Raw genomic sequence first — 20677 nt, 5'->3', positions numbered from 1 at the left:
TCGCCTGACATTTTGGACCCAGCCCTCGTGGCATTCCCATTGTGCCAATGTGTCAGGATTGCCAATTAAATATTTAAATGAGCTGGCCTTGTTTTACGATGCTCAGTCCGTTCACCAGTGTGCAGGTGCACAAAGCAGCAGAGACCTATTATTAGCCCCGGGGTGGTATTTTTTGAGGTACAGCAATAGTTGTTAATGAGGCTGTTTAATTGTGGAACAGTGTTCCGTTCGAGAATGGAAGGGAGGGATCGGATGAGAGAAATGGAGCTGGAGGATAAGAGAGGAGGGGAGGATATAGGAATATAGGTGCAGGAGTAGGCCATTCAGGCCCTCAAATGTGTTCTGCCATTCAATTAGACCATGGGGAAAGAGGGAGAGAAAGACAGATGTTGGAAGGGATTGAGAGAGGGAAGGAGTGATGAGAGAGAAGGATGGAAGAAAAAAAGCAATTGTCAGGTGGAGATTGGTTAGCCAGTTGAGTTTTTATAATAGAACCTCAGCTTTCATGATCATGAAAATTACTAGATTCCTGGAAATTAATTTCATAACCTGTCCTGAGATTTGAACTCATGGGGCTCGATTTTAGGATCGTGTTTCCGGCGGGTTTCCAGCGGGGGGGCCCCGAAAATCCCGATATCCGGTCACGTGACCGGATTGCGACGAAATCCCGGCCACTTCCGGGTACCGCGCTAATGTGCGGGGCTGCGCGCGCAAGCCCCGCTGGTGGGAATCCCGCAGGCAATTAAAGCCAGCGGGGTTCCACTTGAGAGTACTTACCTTGCTTGTTGTGGTCAGTTAATGAGCTGAAGCAGCTGTCAAAAGAGGAAGTGTGGGATTTTCGGTTCAAGGCAGTGAGTTTCCCACACTGGGTGAAACAGTCTCCCTCCAACCAGGCGTGTTGCAGCCAGCAGCCTGTGGCAGGTGCCAAGGTGCACTCCACGGGGGAGAGCCCTCACCCACGCAGGAGGCCACCGCGTCACATAGGGCAACCCCTGCCCTCCACCACCCCCCGCCAAGCCAGAGGACAGACCGACACGAAACCGCAGCCCCAGTCCGAGGAACCACACACCTACCCTGCACAACCCCTCAGACCAACACCTGCCAGTTGGGTGGTGTGTGGAGACCCTCGGAGGACGAAGAGCATGACCAGCACCAGCAGCCTCGCAGTCCACGCCGTCCGCCGCAGAGACGTGGATCCCCCCAACACGGTGTTGTTGCACGCCCACCTGCACAGCAGGAGGGAGGGCTACCACAGAGAGAGACGCGTCGCAGAGGGCACTACCCTCGCCACAGGTTCCACAGACCGAGGCGCAGCTCCCCGGACCTCTCCGAGCAGCAGTGCACAGGGAGGCGCAGATTCGCTCGACATGTAGTCGTGGAGATCTGCAGCGTCTTTCATGCCGAGCTGCTCCTGGCTGGCCCCAGCACCAACTGCTTACCTGTCGCTGGCAAAGTCACCACTGCCCTCCACACCTTCTCCTCCGCATCCTTCCAGGGTGCAGCCGGCTACACCGCCGATGTCTCTCAGTCGTCTGCGCGGACGAGCCCTGCAAATACACCTGCACCTACTCTGCAGTAACACGATGGGTGGCATCAGTGGTGGGTCCTCATAGTGATACCCAGGAGCGGGCATTATTGGACACAACGGACAGGATTCGCGGAGACATGGCAGTGGTGGTGTCAATATAATGTGTGCTGTTTGTTGCTCTGAAATTCAATATGGGTAACACCCATGACAAACCCTCAGACACCCTTGTGCACCCCCTTCATGCTGACGAGACGTTTGCCTTACGCTGCCTACTGCACATATGTGATGCATGCCCTGTGGCTGCAGCACAGGTGGTGGCAGGTTGAGTGAGGCTGGCCGTGAGGGAGATGCACGAGAGGGTGAGTATGGGATGGAGCAATGAGATTGTATGAGGATTGGGTTGCGTGTTAGTGGCAGGGTGAGTACTGGCGAGGTGAGTAGGTGGAGGTAAGATGAGGATGGGGTTTGAGTGGGTATGAGGGGTGATGTGACAGAGTAGTGTTGGCGGTGCTGAAGGAGATGTGGGGTGGGGGCAGTGTTGTGACAGACGGAGTGTAGGGGAAAGACTTCGTGTTCGCACTTTGGCTGACCTACTTAGGTCATTGCAGCGCCTCCTGCACTGTATGCAGGTGGGCGATATGTTGGTGGCGCGGGTGACCCCCTCTGCCACCTCGAGCCAGGCCTTGGTGGCAGAGGCAGGCCGCTTCCTCCCGCCCGCCGGGGGGGAAGATCTGTGTCCTCCCCCTCCTCCTCACCCCATCTGATGATACCTGGGGTGAGGCATCATTAAACTGGGAGCAGCCTTCCCCCTGGGCTGCTCCATGCTGCAATTTGTTCCATTGGTTGCAGCATCTGTCAGTGGAGGACTGCCCCTTTAACTAGAGAGCCTCCAGCTGACAGATCGTACTGCGCATGCGCAGCCCGCCCGACGCGCAGGCCAGCGCCGTGGACCCCGGAGGAGCAGGTAATTGATTCCTATTAGTGGGTTGCCTGCTACGATCGCGTGGGCAACCCACTAATTTCGCCGAGCGTGTTGACCACGCTCCCGGAGGACCACCCGCTGGGAACCCGCAGGCCTGCTAAATTCGGGCCCATGATCTCTGGTTTGCTAATCTAATGCCATAACCACTAGGCTACCATCCCCATCACATTTATTGCGATTCTTGTGCAGTGTGGATTTACCCCTCTTGCAGTAACTTGTTGGCAAAAGAATGACATTTCTCCTCCATGTAAGTAAAGTATCCTTACATTATGTTAATGTCTACAAACTGGACTTCCTCTGCTGCAAGGGGGACATTAGATATCAGAAAAATCCCAGGGAGGACCAAGAGGTAACTGAGCCTTTGTGCAGCATGCAAACCACTTACTTGCATATTTTTTCAAAAAGTCCATTCCTGCTGAGGAAAAGCCTCTAGATTATATCTGTTTACTAGAGAAAAAGGAGCAGAGTTTCTGGTAACTGTCAGAGATATGACAGCTTCCATAAAACAAGCCTTTAATCTGAAGTTGCACCCTGGCCTTATTATCTTTGTTGAATCTCTATATGTACATATTGGCTTGTGTCCATTGTCAAGTAATTGCCATCCACTCTTTTGGGTTGGATGCTCTCAATTGAGTGCTGGAATAAACATCACCTTGCAGTGGCACAAAGGGACAAAAGAAAAGCTGTCATGAAAATAGTTTTTGATTAATACTGTTTGACGGTAACTACTGTGTATGATTTAAAAGAAAAACATCAAAGCTCCCTCACTTCTACATACCCTGCAGCTCTTGTGGCCCCGATGGATGCATACCCCACAGCTTTCGCAGTCCCGCTGAAAAGCGTCCTGATCAGCCTCAGAAAAAGTGCTTAAAAAAAACTCATTAAAAAAAAAGACATCCATGAACTCCCAAAATCTGAAATGAAAACAGGTCGATCGGCACCTGAAAGACAAAAATAAGTTAACGTTTCAGATGTGAACCTTCACCAGACTAGCAACTTCCCACACAGAAGCTGTAGTGAAGGGCTGAACCTGAACCGTTTACCTATCTTTCTCTTCGAGATGCTGAGCGGCCATCTTCTGTCTCTACGCCTCATCAGAGCCCAATCATCACCAGAGGCCAAACCGCTGGATCAGTAAGCTGCAATCTAACTCCCCTTGTTTTTCTCTAAAATGTTTTTGAGTGGGGTTGCTTGAATTTTAGAGTGACATTATGTTGGGTTTATTTTGTCACAGTGATTGACAGCCCAGGATAACAGTAAAAAAAAGGAAATACCAATTTTATGGTTCGGATTTAGAGCTGATCGTTTGACACTAGAAAAGAATGGATTCTATTGCAGCTGTTGAAATGATCTGTGTAATGTGTGCAAGTGTGAGTGTTTTTTATGCATTGCTTTTTTTTATCTTCAATTTTCTCCTCACTTGTCATAGAGGTTATCTGAAAGAAAGAAAGAACTTGCATTGATATAGCGCCTTTCACAACCCCTCAGGATATTCCAAAGCACTTTACAGCCATTTAAGTACTTTTGAAGGGTCGTCATTATTTGTAACATAGGAAACGTGGCAGCCAAATTGTGCACAGCAAGCTCCCAAAAACAGCAATGAGATAATGACCAGATAATCTGTTTTAGTGATGTTGGTTGAGGGATAAATATTGACCAGGTCACCGGGGAGAACTCCCCTGCTTTTCTTAAAATCAGTGCCGTGGGATCTTTTACGCCCACCTGAGAGGGCAGATGGGGCCTCGGTTTAACATCTCATCCGAAAGACAGTGCAGCACTCCCTCAGTACAGCACTGGAGTGTCAGCCTAAATTTTGTGCTCAAGTCAATGGAGTGGGATTTCAATCCACAACCTTCTGAATCAGAAATGAGAGAGCCACGGCTGACACACGCACCATGCACAAATATCACAATGTGAACTTTTTGAATATAAATGGTATCTGTGATTACCTCATCTAGTAACGATCATAACATAACTAACAGATGCACTTCAATAAGAACAAACTTCTTGCCGACTTGTAAAACACGATGTAAACACGCAACAATATGCGATCTGCGATCTGCTGGTAGGAGAGACAAAATAGAGGTTCCTGGAGGAGAATTCACTTTCTATTCATGTTACCAGAGGCCAAACAACTGGATCGGTAAGCTGCAATCAAACGCCCCTTGTTCTTCTATAAAAATGTTTTTGAGTAATGTTGCTTGAGTTTTAGAATGACATTAAGTTGGGTTTATTTTGTCACAATGATTGACAGCCCAGGGTAGCAATAAAAACAAAGAAATACCATTTTTATGGTTTGGCTTTAGACCTGATCGTTTTGAGACTAGAAAAGAATGGATTCTATCACAGTGGTTGTTGAATTGATCCATGTAATGTGTGCAAGTGTGAGTGTGTTTTTTCAATCGCATCTCTCTTCTTCCCTCAATTTTTCCTCTCTCTTTATGAAGGCAATTACATAGGTTACTGTGGGTTCTAAGGCTGTCTGTTGGTACTTTGCCCACTTGCCCATTGTTTGTGTGATCACGGAGTCAGGGGTTCTGGGCCGGCAGTGACTCCGAGTATTTTTTTGTGGGGCCCGGAGGAGCACACCTGTTCATTTGTGGGCCCCACGAAAAACAATTTCAAACTTATCTTTTTGGGCCCTCTTCAGCTCTACTGCCAGTTCCGACCTAAAATGACTGGGACCATGATTTGCATATGGTAAAATGGGCCGACCGCCTGAAACAGGCAGACGCTTTGGGCACCCAAAACCTTTCAAAATGGCCCCTGCCGCCTTGGCGGGGTTAGCAGCGCAGTAACGCTACCAACCCCGTTTTGAAGCTGTTAACCCCAGGCGCAACAAGTTAAAATCATCCCATGATTCTGAAAGATCCCATGACATGATTCAGAGAAGAGTAGGGAGGTCTCCTGCCCAATGTTTCTCCTTAAATGATCAACACCAAAAGTAAATGATCTGGTCATTATCACACGTGCTGTTTGTTTCACTTCACCATGCAAAAATTGGCAAGTTTGTTCATTCATTCATTCTTCTGCTTGGTAGACTGCAGCTAAGCCTGATCCTTTCCTCACTGAATCTCCATAAAACCAAAGACAAGGTCACTTAATACCAATCAGGACTGGAAAACCTACAGATTTCAACCCTACCCCTATCTATAGCTGTCTTTTGGATGAGACTTTAAACCTCAGGTGGACGTATAAGATCCCATGGCACTATTTTGAAGAAGAACAAGGAAGTTGCCCCGTTGTCCTGGCCAATATTTATCCCTCAACTAACATCACTAAAACAGATTGTCCGGTCATGATCACATCGCTGTTTGTGGGACCTTGCTGTGCACAAATTGGCTGGCATGTTTCCTACATTACAACAGTGACTACACTTCAAAGCGCTTTAGGACGTCCTGAGGTTGTTAAAGGCGCGATATAAATGTAAGTCTTTCTTTCTCTCTTTCTTTCTGTGCAGAGGGAAAATATGGCCTCCTTCAACCATTAACCCAGCTCAGATCAATTAACACCGCACAAACTGACAATTGAATGTGTGACCGTCCCAATCTATATGGCTCAATCTCTCTTTGAGCTTTCAAGGGAGTTTGACGCTTTTACACAATGACATAGATTCAGGAAAAACAAAGAGATGAACTGTGGAAGGATTAGAGTGTTTTTGCAAAACTGTAGCACAATCGACACATCTACCTTACATACGTGGAGGCCGTCAATCCTTGGACCCGTTTTGCCCATGACCTTTGGTGTATCCAGGGTCAGGGTGGGGTTAATTAAATTGAATATTTCCTGCATGGGTACAGCTTGGGTGCTTGCTGGAAGAGGAAATAAGATGTGCCACTGATGAGCTACCAGGGGGAGGGGGGGGTGGGACAAGTTGGCACCACCAGCTTCAAAAGCCACTGAGATTGTTTAATTAGCCTCCTTTCGAAGAGTGCTGATTTAAATTAGCCTTGTCGCTATCTCCACAGGTTACCCAGGCCTTGAGTCTGGGCTGGAGACATTGGTGGGCCCCAACTGCACCCCTCCAAGTGCTGATTTCCTTCCAGCATCCAGGTTGCAGGGCACAAAGGAGCCCAGATCCATGGGTACCCTGACAGGGGAAGCCACCGCACTGACTCCATCTGTTTCCGATTCTGTGGGGCGGACGGAATTACCATTAGCCCCGGCGGAATTTCTGGGTGGCTCCTCTTCTAGGCTGAGACCTGGCATTCCCAAATTCTACCTCCCCCTCCACCGCAGGCCCCAAGGAAATTTGGACAGTGGTGAACTACATGGGACGTACAGGTGGGGGGGGTTTTGCTTTTCTGTAAAATGGACTCTCTGCCTGATGCACACTGCTGACACGACATGGTGATAGCTTCAGAACCTGTTGTCTCTATTATGCAGATTAGGTGCAAATAAAGCACTGTCAACATCAAAGGCCATTACTCAACATTGATTAAATCAGCGTGAGCGCGTGTCGGTCTCACCACACAAAAAAAAACAATGTGTAAAGATATATTTGAGAAGAAAAAAATACCTCATTTAGAGCCCAAAAACAAAATAATCCTTTCAAAATTATATTTAATCATTTGAGGTTTTTCCAAGCTGGCCTCAATGTGTGTGTGCCTGCGCGATATCAGTTCATTGAAGATCTTGGATCGCACGTCTTCCTTGTAGAGGCTTCACAAGCCTACCGTGCCTTTAATCTTGATACTTAACATTTCAATCAGTATTAGGTCAAATGTTAAAGGACAAGAAGTGGTGGCAAAGCATGATAGATGGCCTCGGGACTCTTTATGTTCGGCAGAGATAACGGGGAGTACCAATTGTAGTGGTTTATCTTGCACAATTAAAATAAGCTGGGTTTAGGGTTTTGCTTTTTAACTTGTATCCTGAGGTAAGTGGGCTTGTTTCCTTACTGTAACACTGGACAGTCTGTCTAGTTGTCGTAATCATGCAGTGGGGGTGGAGCCTAAGTGCTTCAAGTACATTGAAACCACGGCGATACAATTAATTATCTTTATTGGAAACACCTCCCAGTCATGGTTAATGAGTAATAATTGAAAACTTCATGAGAGGGGTTAACAAAAATAGTTTGAAAGTAGAGATAAGGGAAGGAATGCAGAGAATGAACCTTGAATTAGCTGAAGTGAGTAATGGTTTGGAGGTACAGCTGAATAGAGGTTTTGGGGCTAATTTATAACTTTGCCACCTTGTGCAGCAGATTTCCTGCCCTTTATAGAACCCGCCTGATTTTCATTTCATTGATTTCATAGTCTTTTTTAATGATACCAATTTTTTTATCTGCAGATTCTTTTTTTAATTGAATTCAAATTCTCAAAATGCCACGGTGGGATTTTATTCTCGCATTCTCTGGATTATTAGACCAGTAACATAACCGTTATAATATCGTACCTCTATCGAAGGACGGTGCACAATAATTCCTAATTGGACCTCGGATGCTGTAACATATACAGTGAGAGGCAACAACAACAACAATTTGCATTTATGTAGCACCTTTAATGTAGTAAAACGTCCCAAGGCGCTTCATGGGTGCGATTTTTCAAACAAAATTTGACACCGAGCCACATAAGGAGGTATTAGGACAGGTGACCAAAAGCTTGGTCAAAGAGGTAGGTTTTAAGGCGTGTCTTAAAGGAGGAGAGAGAGGTAGAGAGGTGGAAGGAATTCCACAGCATAGCGCCGAGGCAGATGAAGGCACTGCTGCCAATGGTTGAGCGATTAAAATTGGGGATGCACAAGAGGCAAGAATTGAAGGAGCGCAGAGATCTCGGAGGGTTGTAGGGCTGAAGGAGGTTACAGAGATAGGGAGGGGCGAGGCCACGGAAGCATTTGAAAATAAGGATGAGAATTTTAAAATCGAGGTTCCCATACCGGGAGCCAATGCAGGTCAGCAAGCACAGGTATGATGGGTGAACGGGAGTTAGGATACGGGCAACAGATTTTGGATGAACTCAAGTTTGTGGATGGTGAATCTTGACATTTTAGAATAATAATGAGACACTAATCAATGTGGTTTAGTTTCAGTTTGACTCGATCGCTAGAAATTTGAGTCCCAAGTTGTGGGTTTAAGCCCTATGCTAGGATTTGGAACATTAGTTACAGGAGTAGGCCATTCAGCCTCTCGAGCCTGCTCCATGATTCAAATGGATTATGGCTGATCTGTACCTCAACTCCATTCACCCGCCTTAGCTCCATATCCCTTGATACCCTTAACTAACAAAAATCTATCTATCTCAGTCTCCAATTGACTCAGCAGCCATAACCTTTTGGCGGAGAGAGTTCCAGATTTCTACTACCCTTTGTGTGGAAAAAGTGCTTCCTGATTTCACTCATGCATGGCCTGGCTCTAACTTTAATATTATGTCCCCTTATTCTTGATTCCCCCACCAAAGAAAATAGATTCTCCATATCTACCCTAGCAAATGCTTTTAACACCTTAAACACCTCGATTAGATCACCCATCAATCTTCTATACTCAAGGGAATACAAGCCAAGTTTCTGCAACCTGCCCTGATAATTTAACCATCTAAGTCTCGGTATCATTCTGATACATAATCGTCACATAATGAAGTGCTGTACTGAGAGGCTTGTACAATGTTGGAAGAGTTGGCTTTCAAATGAATCATTAAACCAAGGACTGTCTGTGATTCAGTTGGACATTTGTCTAAAGAAGCACTTAAAATGTTTCTGAGAGAGGTGATGAGAACAATGCCAGTCTTTCTTTCTGGCTGAAGTTTGCAGGTACTTGATTGATTAACTGAAGTGAATTTTAGTCAACCTTTGATGGTGTACAAATTGGTTACATTCTGGAAATGTATGGGGAGTTTTACCTGAAGTTATTGTTCAAAATCATAAAAGTTTTAATGAAAAAAGAAGTGGGAAACGAAAACTGAAGACGAGAGAAAATATAAACATGAAATTGCTGGAATTGCACATCTGGTCAGTCGGCATCTGTAAAGACAGAAGATGGGTTATGACATTTTGGGTGTTGGAGCATGGAATAGTAGATGTGAAGGAGTTACAAAGCTGAATTCCAGTTGTGTACCCTCATCTTATCTGAACATTCTTCTCTAGCCTGCGCCCTGTGCTCCTCCAAGTCTTACTGCTCCCTTTGCTTCACCATTCCTTCAGTCTATGAGCTTTTTGGAACCCTCTCTGTAACCTTCTCTGCCTTGCTACTCTCTCCCTTCTTTCAAAAGGCTCTTAAAAACCTTTGTCTGCAGTGTCCATCTACAGCCTCCTGCTTGGTGTCCTCTGCTCCTCCTTGTACAATAATAACAACAACTTGCATTTATAAAGCATCTTTAATATACCAAAACATCCTAAGGCACATCACAGGAGCAATTAGCAAACAAAATTTGACACTGAGCCACATAAGGAGATATTAGGACAGGTGACCAAAAGCTTGGTCAAAAAGGTAGGTTTTAAGGAGTGTCTTAAAGGAGGAGGGAGAAGCAGAGAGGTTTAGGGAGGGAATTTCAGAGCTTAGAGTCTAGGTAGCTGAAGGCACGGCTGCCAATGGTGGAGCGAAGAAAATCGGGGATGGGCAAGAGGCGAGAATTGGAGGAGCACAGAGATCTTGGAGGGTTGTAGGGCTGGAGGAGGTCACAGAGATAGGGAGGGGCGAGGACATGGATGGATTTGAACTCAAGGATGAGAATTTTAAAATCGAGGTGTTGCTGGACCAATGTAGATCAACGACCACAGGGCTGATGGGTGAATACTCTTGGACGTCATCCTAAAAATACCATCTCGGGGAGGACTGTTGGTGATATCAGCATACAAATGCTTAATGCATCCTTATAACATTCTTCCATTTAAACATTGGACAAAGGAGTGTCATATATACAGTGATATCACCCTCACTAATAATCTAACCTATAAGCTACTGCATTTATAGGCTTTTTTTAAACTTTCGATTCTACAACTGGGAGTTTATTCAGATTCCCATTCTGGATTAAGGGAGTCAAGGTAAAAAGATAAAGGTGCTGTAATGGTTGTCTGCCTCCAGATATATTTAGCACACTGTGAATAATGTACCGGATATAATGTAGTCCTGTACCCGCTGGTGATATTTACTGGGCCAACTTTTCTTTTATAAACTGCCCAATTTCTATGGTAACTATTATTTTAAATGAAGCGAGAAAGCTTAAGGGCCACTGTACCCAAGCAAACAACATTATCCCATAATGTTCAGTGAAATGAAAGCATATTTTGTGATATTCACATTCACTGCAGTAGGAGACAAGATTCATTATCCCCCAGTCCAAGTTGCATTTTATAGTTAAGGGTTCTTTCTGCTGAGGATCTTCGTGTTAAACTACTATCATTTATTATAAAATGACAAGTACTCAGTGCACCAAGAATCTTTCTTTCAGACTATATTTTATAAGAATGTTATGGGAAGAGTGTAATACTGCAGGTACTAGATTGGCATCAGACACTTGGTTTGAGTGGTCTCAAATTTTGTTTTACCATGCCTTGTTGACTCTTCACTGGCATTAACTGGTATATGTAGGCAGAGCCCTAGGGTGACTGGCAGTGACTAGAGAACAACACACAGCCAGCAGTATAGCCATGACGCTGTTTAGCACCATTTTCAAGCAGTTACCTGGTGCCAAACCAATACCTGCAGTATTACAGAGCCACTATTCTCAACACTATATTCTCCTAAATAATTTTAAGCAAAATTAAATTGATAAAGAGGAGGTGGAATTATTTTTACAGCGAGTTGTTATGATCTGGAATGCACTGCCTGAAAGGGCGGTGGAAGCAGAATCGATAGTAACTTTCAAAAGGGAATTGGATAAATACTTGAAAAGGAAAAGTTTGCTGGTCTGTGGGGAAAAGAGCAGGGGAGTGGGACTAATAGGATAGCTCATTCAAAGAGCTGGTACAGGCTTGGTGGGCAGAATTGGCTCCTTCTGTGCTGTATGATTCTATAAACTAAACATTTTGAAAGAAAGCTTCCTGGTGCACCAAGAGGCACGTGTGTTTAGTAATAATTGGCACAGTTTAACGTCAAGATCCTCAAAGCTACAACGAAAACAAGCGACTGATTAGAGAGCAGAGCTGAGTATAGCTGCAGCTCCAAAGCTGCAATGTCTTGAAAGAATGCAGTTTTGAATAGGTAGATGCTTGAAGTGGGAGCACAATTTTCCATAGATCCTGCGAATCAGCTGATGTCGGCAGATTGGGAGCCTCGCGCACGACTCGTGCTTTTCTGAATTGTGCTGTTGAATGATGGGACATCCCAATTAAAGCAGGGCAGCTGATCGATATGGGCCTCCATTTTCATGGTGCGGGGAGAGGTGGGGGTGGGTGGGTGCGGGAGGGTGCAGGGGAACCCGGTACCAGGGGAGGAACCCAGCAAGGCCGGGGACGTGGAGGCCCTGCCTTCACTGCTCCCCATCTCAGGCCTTCAACTAAAATTGCAGATTAGGTCCAGGTGACATCATCCGACCCGATCTGCATATTTAATGTAAGACCCCGCTTCCTTCCTGCGTTTGTCATGCTCGCCTGCTCAAAAAAGCAGGTTAATATCGGGACACGGCGGGAAGGTAGCGGGATGTGAGGGGGTAAGTTACTTGCCTCATTTTAACTGCCCACCCAGTTTCCGCCAAGTGGGAGCAGTTAAAATCGGAGCCATGGCAACAGCAGAGGTACAGTACAGGAAAAGGGGCCTAGCAGAAAAAGGCACTAATGTGGTACATTTGGCTCTCATTAGAATCTGATGCTCCTTGCGGCTAGTTCCCTGCAATACTGTTTATTGGTCATAAAATCATTCGGTGCCACTTCATTACGAAAGTCTTTCTGTGGCTTCTAATAAAAAGATAGCTTTTGATGAGAGCACCAGGCGGATCCTGGGCAGATATGTTAGCATGCAACATTAGTTTCATTTTTGCTTCCTTATCTATCATGACTTCATGATGTGGATTTTACATTACTAGGCTAAGTCCCAGAATATGTCAGAAGCCTTAACATTAATTTTGAATGCACTATTAGCATTCAGCTTCATGGTTATGGAGAAAGCATTCAATTTATGCTTTAGAAAAAGGAAAGAAAATAACAGAAAAGATGTGCAGCAGGCTGTTTTTAAAGAGGGAAAAAAAATCTATGGAGGTACACCTTTCAATCAAATTACTCCTCAAATGTTTATCTGCAATACTATATATACATTTTTAAAAGAAAAACTTGGATATTTTTTGTAAAGTCACATTTAATAGAGACCAAAACTTCAGAAAAATCACACTGCAGTCTGCATACTTTGCATATATAACCAGCAGTTTGTTTTATCACATCAGATGGCTTTGCATTGGCTGTTGGTCCAGGATGGAAGAAGCTCCTCCCCTTAAGTGACATCACAATGGCAGTGTAAAAGAAAGGAGACCTAAAAAGGTCTTTAAAAAAAAATCAAAGAATATATTTCTTATACCGACAATGTACAGTTTGGGTTCCGCCAGGACTACTCGGCTCCAGACCTCATTACAGCCTTGGTGTAAACAAGTTCACACGATCTGAATTCCAGAAGTAGGGTGAGAGTGAGTGCTCTTGACATCAAGGCAGCCAGCAACCAAGTGGCAGTGAGGAGCCTGTGTAAAATGGGGATCAGTGGTTGGAGTCATATCTGGCACAAAGAAAGATGGTAGTGGTTGTTGGAGGCCTATCATCTCAGCCCCAGGTCATCGTTGCAGGAGTCCCTCAGGGCAGCATGCTAGGTCCAACTACCTTCATCAATGATTGACTCTCCGTCATAAGGTCAGAAACGGGGCTGTTCACTAATGATTGTACAATGTTCAGTTCCTTTTGCGATTCTTCAGATAGAGAAGCAGTCCGTGTCCCTATGTAGCAAGACATGGACAACATCCAGGCTTGGGTTGTTAAGTGGCAAGTAACATTCGCGCCAGACAAGTGCCAGGCAATGACCATCTCCAACAAGGGAGAGTCTAACCACCTCCCCTTGACATTCAACGGCATTACCATCGCCAAATCCCCCACCATCAGCATCCTGGGGGTCACCATTGACCAGAAACACAACTGGAACAGCCACATAAATGCCATGGCTATTGGAGCAGGTCAGAGGCTGGGTATTCTGTGGCAAGTGGTTCACTTCCTGACTCCTCAAAGCCTCTTCACCTCCGACAATGCATAAGTCAGGAATGTGCTGGATTACTGTCCACTTGTCCGGATGAGCGTTGCTGCAACAAAACTCAAGAAGCTTGTCAGCATCCAGGACAAAGCAGTCCGCTTGATCGGCACTTCATGCACTAGTCTAAACACCCACTCGCTCCACTGGTGTAGTGTAACTGCAGTGTCTACAGGATGCACAAACCCACAACCTCCACCACCTAGAAGGACAAGGGAGAGCAGGTTCCCCTCCAAGTCATGCATATGACCTGGATGTATATCATCATACCTTTATCATTGTTGGGTCAAAATCCTGGAACTCTCTACCTAACAGCATTGTGGGAGCACTTTCACCACATGGACTGCAGCGGTTCAAGAAGAAGGCTCACCACCACCTTCTCAAGGGGCAACTGGGGATGGGCAATAAATGCCGGCCTTGCCAGCAATGCCCAAACCCTGAAAATGAATTTTTAAAAAAACAATGAGGACGTCCTTTGAACAAAAAGTACGCTCTGTAAACTCTCCTTTTCCTTTAAGAGTTTCAGCCTACAACAAGCCCAATCAGCTGAAAAGTGCTTCATCCGCTAAATGCATTGATCAGAGAACCTTGTCTGTGTATTGCACACAACGTGTAAATCTGAATGTGAACAAAAGATTTTCTCTTTGTTTACTGGATTTACAATGGAATCAATACTGAGAAATTCCCATTTTCACATATATTTATACTGTTGGTTAAAAAAAGTACTGTTCAAGCAAATAAATACTTCCAAATATTGGAGTAAGCAGAACGTCTAAATAAATTCAACTGAAGCTTATTTTATTGCAGTTTAAAGTACCAGTGAGCTTAGTTCTAGGAGATATTATGATATATCCTTTCCTCTCCAGTTTTACCCTTTCTTTCCTGAAGGTGCCATCTGCCCTTCCAGTACCTCACCCCAGTGGCTATTCTTTGTGTGTGCCTAGATAGAGAGTGTCGGCAGGTTATTTAACCATGGGAAACCATCACTGTTGACCCCACATCCAGTCCCCTTTTAACGATCACACATGCCCACTTCTATCACTGGTCACTGAATTGTGATAGGGCAGAGGAAGCTTTAGCCTAATGGTACTGAGGCTAATTATAACAATATTCTGTAACAATCAAATAATATCTCATTAATAAAGATACATAAAATACTGAGGGGAATTATATAATGTGCAAAACAATATGTTTATATATATATAATATAAAAATAAGATCTCATTAATATAAATATATTAATTACTGAGGGAACCAGTATAATTAATGTGTAAAATATCACTTTAGTATGAAATATAAAAATAATATCTGAATATGAATATATAAATGACAATAATATATGTAATACTAATATCTTATTGATATAAATATAAAATAATGTCACATTAATATAAATAGTGAGGGGAATTATATAATTAATTTAAGATTCAGCGTTATTAGAAATGCACCAAGGGATAGAGACTTGAGCACCAAATCTAGGCTGACACGTCAGTGCAGTGCTGAGGTAATACTGCACTGTTGCCTTTTGGATGAGCCATTAAACCGAGGTCCTGCCTGCCATCTCAGGTAAAAGATCCCATGGCCCTATTTTGAAGATGAGCAGGGGAGTTCTCCTGGTGTCCTGGCCAACAAATATCCCTCAACCAATATCACTAAAACAAGATTATCTGGTCATTTATCTAAATGCTGTTTGTGGGACCTTGCTATGTGCAAATTGGCTGTCATGTTTCCCTACGTTACTTCATTGGCTGTGAAACACTTTGGGACATCCTATGGTCATGAAACAAACTATATAAATGCAAATTCATTCTTTCTTAATACCAGCTCAACTGATATCAGACCAGGGATCAAAACTGTACTCTTGCTGGTCTGTCTGGTTCAGTGCCACATTGTTTATTGCATTTACCCACTGGACCATGAGGGGAGCTGTTTGTTCTTCTCAACATCATTGGTGATAAAAGTATTGATTTAAACCAGAATTCTAAAAGTTCTTGGTCTAGAAATTTGATGGTGCCACACCCATTTTATGGGCACCAAATGGGTGCCTAAGCCTCCAATAGTGTGCTGCCCGCCATATTGGCACAGGCAAAAAAATAGGTGTCCGGGGCCCGCTCTTTAAACATGCAGTGGGAACTTTGCATATGAAAATAAGTGGCCTAACACTTTATGCAAAATTGGAGTGCCCTGAATGCAGCCAGAGCCAGGCCGGCTGCGGTCAGGAAAACCTAGTCTATATGCGGTCTAACCTTAAAGATACTGCTGCAGGTGGCCACCAAAAAATTAAGCTAGTACAATATACTTACCTTAACGTGGAGCCCGGAGGAGCCAGTGACCTCTCACCCCGCCTCTCGAAGACCACATCGCCCCCATGACCTAATAGTTCTCCGTTCCATTGTCTCGATCGACCCTTATCCAGTTAGAGCCCACCCCTCACCACTCCCTTTCCCGGTCATCATCCCTCCCAGTCGCCCACCCTTTCTCTATCGCCCCCTCCCTGCTGGTGACGCAGTGGTCTGAAATTTAGGAACATAGGAACATAGGAACAGGAATAGGCCATTCAGCCCCTCGTGCCTGCTCCGCCATTTGATAAGATCATGGCTGATCTGTGATCTAACTCCATATACCTGCCTTTGGCCCATATCCCTTAATACCTTTGGTTGCCAAAAAGCTGTGTATCTCAGATTTAAATTTAGCAATTGAGCTTGTATTTTAAATTGAGCTAGTATATTAAATTTAAAGCCTCATCTTGGCCCAATATCAGGTGCACCTCCGGTCTACCCATTCAGGCGCAGGGATCGTTTCCTGCGTCCAGTTGTCGACGCAAACTCATTTCTAGACACTTGTTTCTTTAATAAGAGGTGGTGTTAGAGTCTTAGATGCTTGTCGTTTAAAATGCTCTCTTTTGTTTTTGTAGCTTTATATGAAAAGTCTTGTGAAGCATACAGGCACAAAGGGCGGATGTCAGACTTCTTCTCCATTGATCCGGACGGCAGTGGTCCATTGAAATCCCTTCTGGTGTACTGTAACATGACAGGTGAACTGACCCCTTTGTACTTTTAATCAGATCAAAACATATTTATCGTAACAAGATTTATAATGTTGATAATTGTTGGTCATTTAACTGTTTGAAATATATGCAAATCCAAAATCAGAAAAGAGCATCATTGCAGCTAAAATGGTTATTGGTCTATGGAACCAATTTGTCGTGCGCCTGTGTTAATTGTTAAAAACAGAAAATGAAGGTTCTTTAGTGCTGTGTGTAAAGATAATATACACAACATTTTAACCTGAGCATCAAATGAGCTATATCACGTGTCTAATATAAACTTCCTGCTGGTCACGCTTACTTCCTGTGTGACGATTTGATCACGCTTGTGTCCCGATTTGATCACGCTTGTGTCACGATTTGATCACGCTTGTGTCACGATTTGATCACGCGTGTGTCACGATTCCATCATGCCTGTATCATGAGTTTGTCATGCCTGTGTCACGATTTTGTCATGACTGGGTAACACCTAGATATCCTTTGAAACCCTTCAGTACTCTTTGTTATTTTCCTTGCAAGCCTCCCATGCTAGCTGGCACTGTTGCCTCAGCAACAGCAGCTCCTCGCTGCATCCACAGCCAGCTGTCCTGAGTATAAGTCTCTATTTCTTGTTTTCCATGATTCTTTCCTTTTCAGGCCTCATTGTATTTGATTACTTCTTCACGGGTAGCTCTCTCATGCTTCTGCTTACCGTGACTTTGTCTGCTCCCCCCGTCGGATTGCAAGCCCATTCCCCGGTTAGGCTATCGTTGCCTCGCTCCATAGCTGCCCCCAGTCCCAGTCCTGCTCCTGCTTCCTATCCCACCTTTGGTCTGCACCATGCTAGCCACATTTGCTGTCAATAGCAGGAAACTGGGCACTGTCTTTTTAAAGTGCTTATGGTGCTATGAATAGTAGAGATCTGGAATTCTCTCCCACAAAAGGCTGTGGATGCTGGGACAATTAGAGCTTTCAAGTCCGAGATCGATAGATTTTTGTTAGGTAAGGGTATCAAGGGATATGGAGCTATGGCAGATAAATGGAATTGAGGTACGGATCAGGCATGATCTAACTGAATGGCGGAGCAGGCTCGAGGGACTGAATGGCCTACTCCTGTTCCTATGTTCCCATGAATATATTGTAAGGTTCTAATGTCTTCAGAAAATATATGCCATCGTGGACGGTGGGTTCACATCAAACAGTGCTGACACAGCAGGCCAAAGGAGGGAGAGAAAGCAGGACTGAGACTGGGCAAGCGAGTCTGATAGCAACTGACTCGAGCGGGATTAGGCCAATGACAGGCTAGGGAGGCAGGCCATGTGAAACTGGACCAGCCAATTGGGGTGGGCAACTTCAAGCACTACACCCTGAAGGTAGTTGTGTAAAAATGTAATTCAAAATTTTCAAAAATTATTTTGTTTCTAAAAATGTCCCTGCATTGTCTCACCACCCACTAGAGCCGCAGTTGGTTCCCGCCTTCCTTTGCCTTTCAGTACCTAGGTTTTGGCTGCCCTTTGTCCCCTGCCAGTTCGCAACTTCCCACCCCCAGCCCTTTCTTGAACATACCACCCCACACACATCACTCTCCCACCACCCCACCCCAACCACCCCCCCCCACCATCCCCCCAAACGATCAAGCCTTCGGCCACTGTGCTTCAGCTGTCGTTTGAAGCCCCCACCCTCTACCATTTTATCTTCAATGGTTTCCTGGTTCTTTGTTTTGAGAAGTGTTTATTATGCTTGTCTGCATACATGATGGCTGGAAAACAATAACTTTTAAACACAAAGAGGCAAGAACTAGTGAAGATAAAGCAGCGGACTTGTGGGGGGTGGGTGTTGTTAGAATATGGCAGTGGATGGAGGGGATGGCAGCAGGCGGAGAGCAGGGGAAAGTAGGGAAGGCTGCGAAAGGAGAGAATGGAGTGGGGGAACGTGGCATTGGAAGTGAATGAGATGGATGTGGGGAAGGGAGGAGACAGTGCAAGAGGGTTGGGGGGGAAGGTTCAGGGGTAATGTTATAAAGGGATGGATGGGGAGAACATGGAGGTGCAGGAGCAAAGGGCAAAAGCAGGAAGGGCATAGGGGCAGGGGAATAAAGGAGGTGGAACTCAGGCAATGGAAAGGTTGTTTTCCAACCCATCCCTCAAAAAAAAAGACAAACCACTTATCCCCATCTCTCTTCATGTGCCTGCCATCACCAACATTGTTTCGTCTCACTGCCCAGAGACAACCAGCCACCGAACTATTAAACAGTGGCATCAGTGAATGGCACAGGAGGACTCTAGTGAGAGTGGAAGATTGGGGTGGAGACCATTGCAGGTGGAAGGTCAGACAGGGGGAAGAGAAAACACAGTGATTTTCTGGCCACTAACTAAGCAACGCCACAGGAGATCTAGAAATAAAAAGTGGAGTCAGGTTGTCCCATCTGATCATTGTCCTTGAGCCCACTGCACAGTTTATAGCAATGAGCTTGAGCTGTTTTACAGTGTATACTTCACTCAAGTGGCCATTGTTCAAGTTTGAGTCAGCAGGCTCCTCGATCATTGGTTTCAACGATAACTAAGCCCAATCCTGTCCTCACCCCCCACATTCTCAAGTGACCAGGAGCAGAAACTCTTTCTGATTCCCCCTCCCCCTCCACAAATCCCTTCATCCTTAGCTCCAGGATAAAATATATATTTGGAAATGGCTATGAAGTGAACCTAGCCCTTTAAGGGGCATCTGCTTGATGTGGTTCCTCTGATAGCTTTCTCTCTTAAGTTTTACTGTCAGATATTTTCCACATAAGCCCATGAAAGGTTTGATGGGAATACTCCAGAATCGGAGCTATTTTATTATTAGCAGTTTAGAAAGAAAAATCAGAATGAAACCATCAAAGAAACGGCATCAAAACAAATGCTCATTAAAGGCAAGTCAAAGGAAAGTATTCATTCAAGTGTGGAGTGCTGGTTTTATTATTCAAACTAAGCTAAAATATATTTTCTCATTCTGGTGATGGTATAATAATGTAAAAAAACAAACCTTTACAGACTGAATAATAGATAGATAAAAATATACTATTAAATTTTGTCCTTTTTAAAATAACAAAGCAACACTACATATCCATTTGAGTTCAACAATATCATTTTCCCCCCAATTTTCTATGACCTATAATAATTTTGAGACTCTTGTATGGCTGCACAACAGCCATAACAGTGGACATTTAATCTAATGTCAAGTCTGAACCTTCTATATTTTCTCATTGCACATAATAACTGCAAGTGGGACATGCAATGTCAATGCTGCATCGTGTTATCTAAATCTGGATTGTACTCCACACCTGGTGCTCACAGAGATGAAACTAAAAAGCTCTCATTTATATATTTTACACTTACATAGCTACATAGAGTTACATAGGGTCTACAGCACAGAAACAGGCCATTTGGCCCAACAGTTCTATGCCAGCGTTTATGCTCCACATGAGCCTCCTCCCACCCCTCTTCCTCTAACCCTATCAGTATATTCTTCTATTCCTTTCTCCCTCATGTGCTGATCTAGCTTCCCCTTAAATGCACTTGTCAAAGTAAAGGATATCAACAGGGGAATGAGATTTGATTTCCCACTTTTGACGGCCAGAGTCAGCATCATATACGCCAAGGTTAAGATGGGTTAGGCAAAACTACCTTTGCTTTGACCCAAGAATGCAGTTTAGACTTATCCTTGAAACAGCACCCTCCTCTATAGTAAAGTAAAATTCTCTCATTTCCTATTCCCATCCTTACAGCCTCTCCAATGGCTGTGTTTTCCTCTGAGAATTTTTTCTAACTCATTCTTGGGATGTGGGCATTGCTGGCAAGGCTGGCATTTACTGCCCATCCCCAGTTGTCCGGTGAAGGTGGCGACACAACTGAGGGCAGTTAAGAGTCAACCACATTAGTGTGGGACTGGAGTCACATATAGGCCAGACTGGGTAAGGATGGCAGGTTTCCTTCCCGAAAGCACTCTAGTGAA

General features: G+C 44.6%; 1 protein-coding gene across 1 annotated transcript in view; it reads left to right on the top strand.

Moving 5' to 3' along the window:
* Nucleotides 1-20677, top strand: part of LOC137323529 (contactin-associated protein-like 5) — a 930346-nt gene that overhangs the window by 539703 nt on the left and 369966 nt on the right. The window contains exon 12 of the mRNA XM_067987099.1: nucleotides 16577-16696. Within this exon, the coding sequence (XP_067843200.1) occupies nucleotides 16577-16696 (120 nt within the window). The remainder of the gene's footprint in view (nucleotides 1-16576; nucleotides 16697-20677) is intronic.

Source organism: Heptranchias perlo, chromosome 7 (assembly GCF_035084215.1).
Source record: "Heptranchias perlo isolate sHepPer1 chromosome 7, sHepPer1.hap1, whole genome shotgun sequence".
Taxonomy (NCBI): Eukaryota; Metazoa; Chordata; class Chondrichthyes; order Hexanchiformes; family Hexanchidae; genus Heptranchias; species Heptranchias perlo.
Note: the sequence above shows the minus strand (reverse complement) of the source record. Positions and strands in the feature narration are given on the sequence as shown.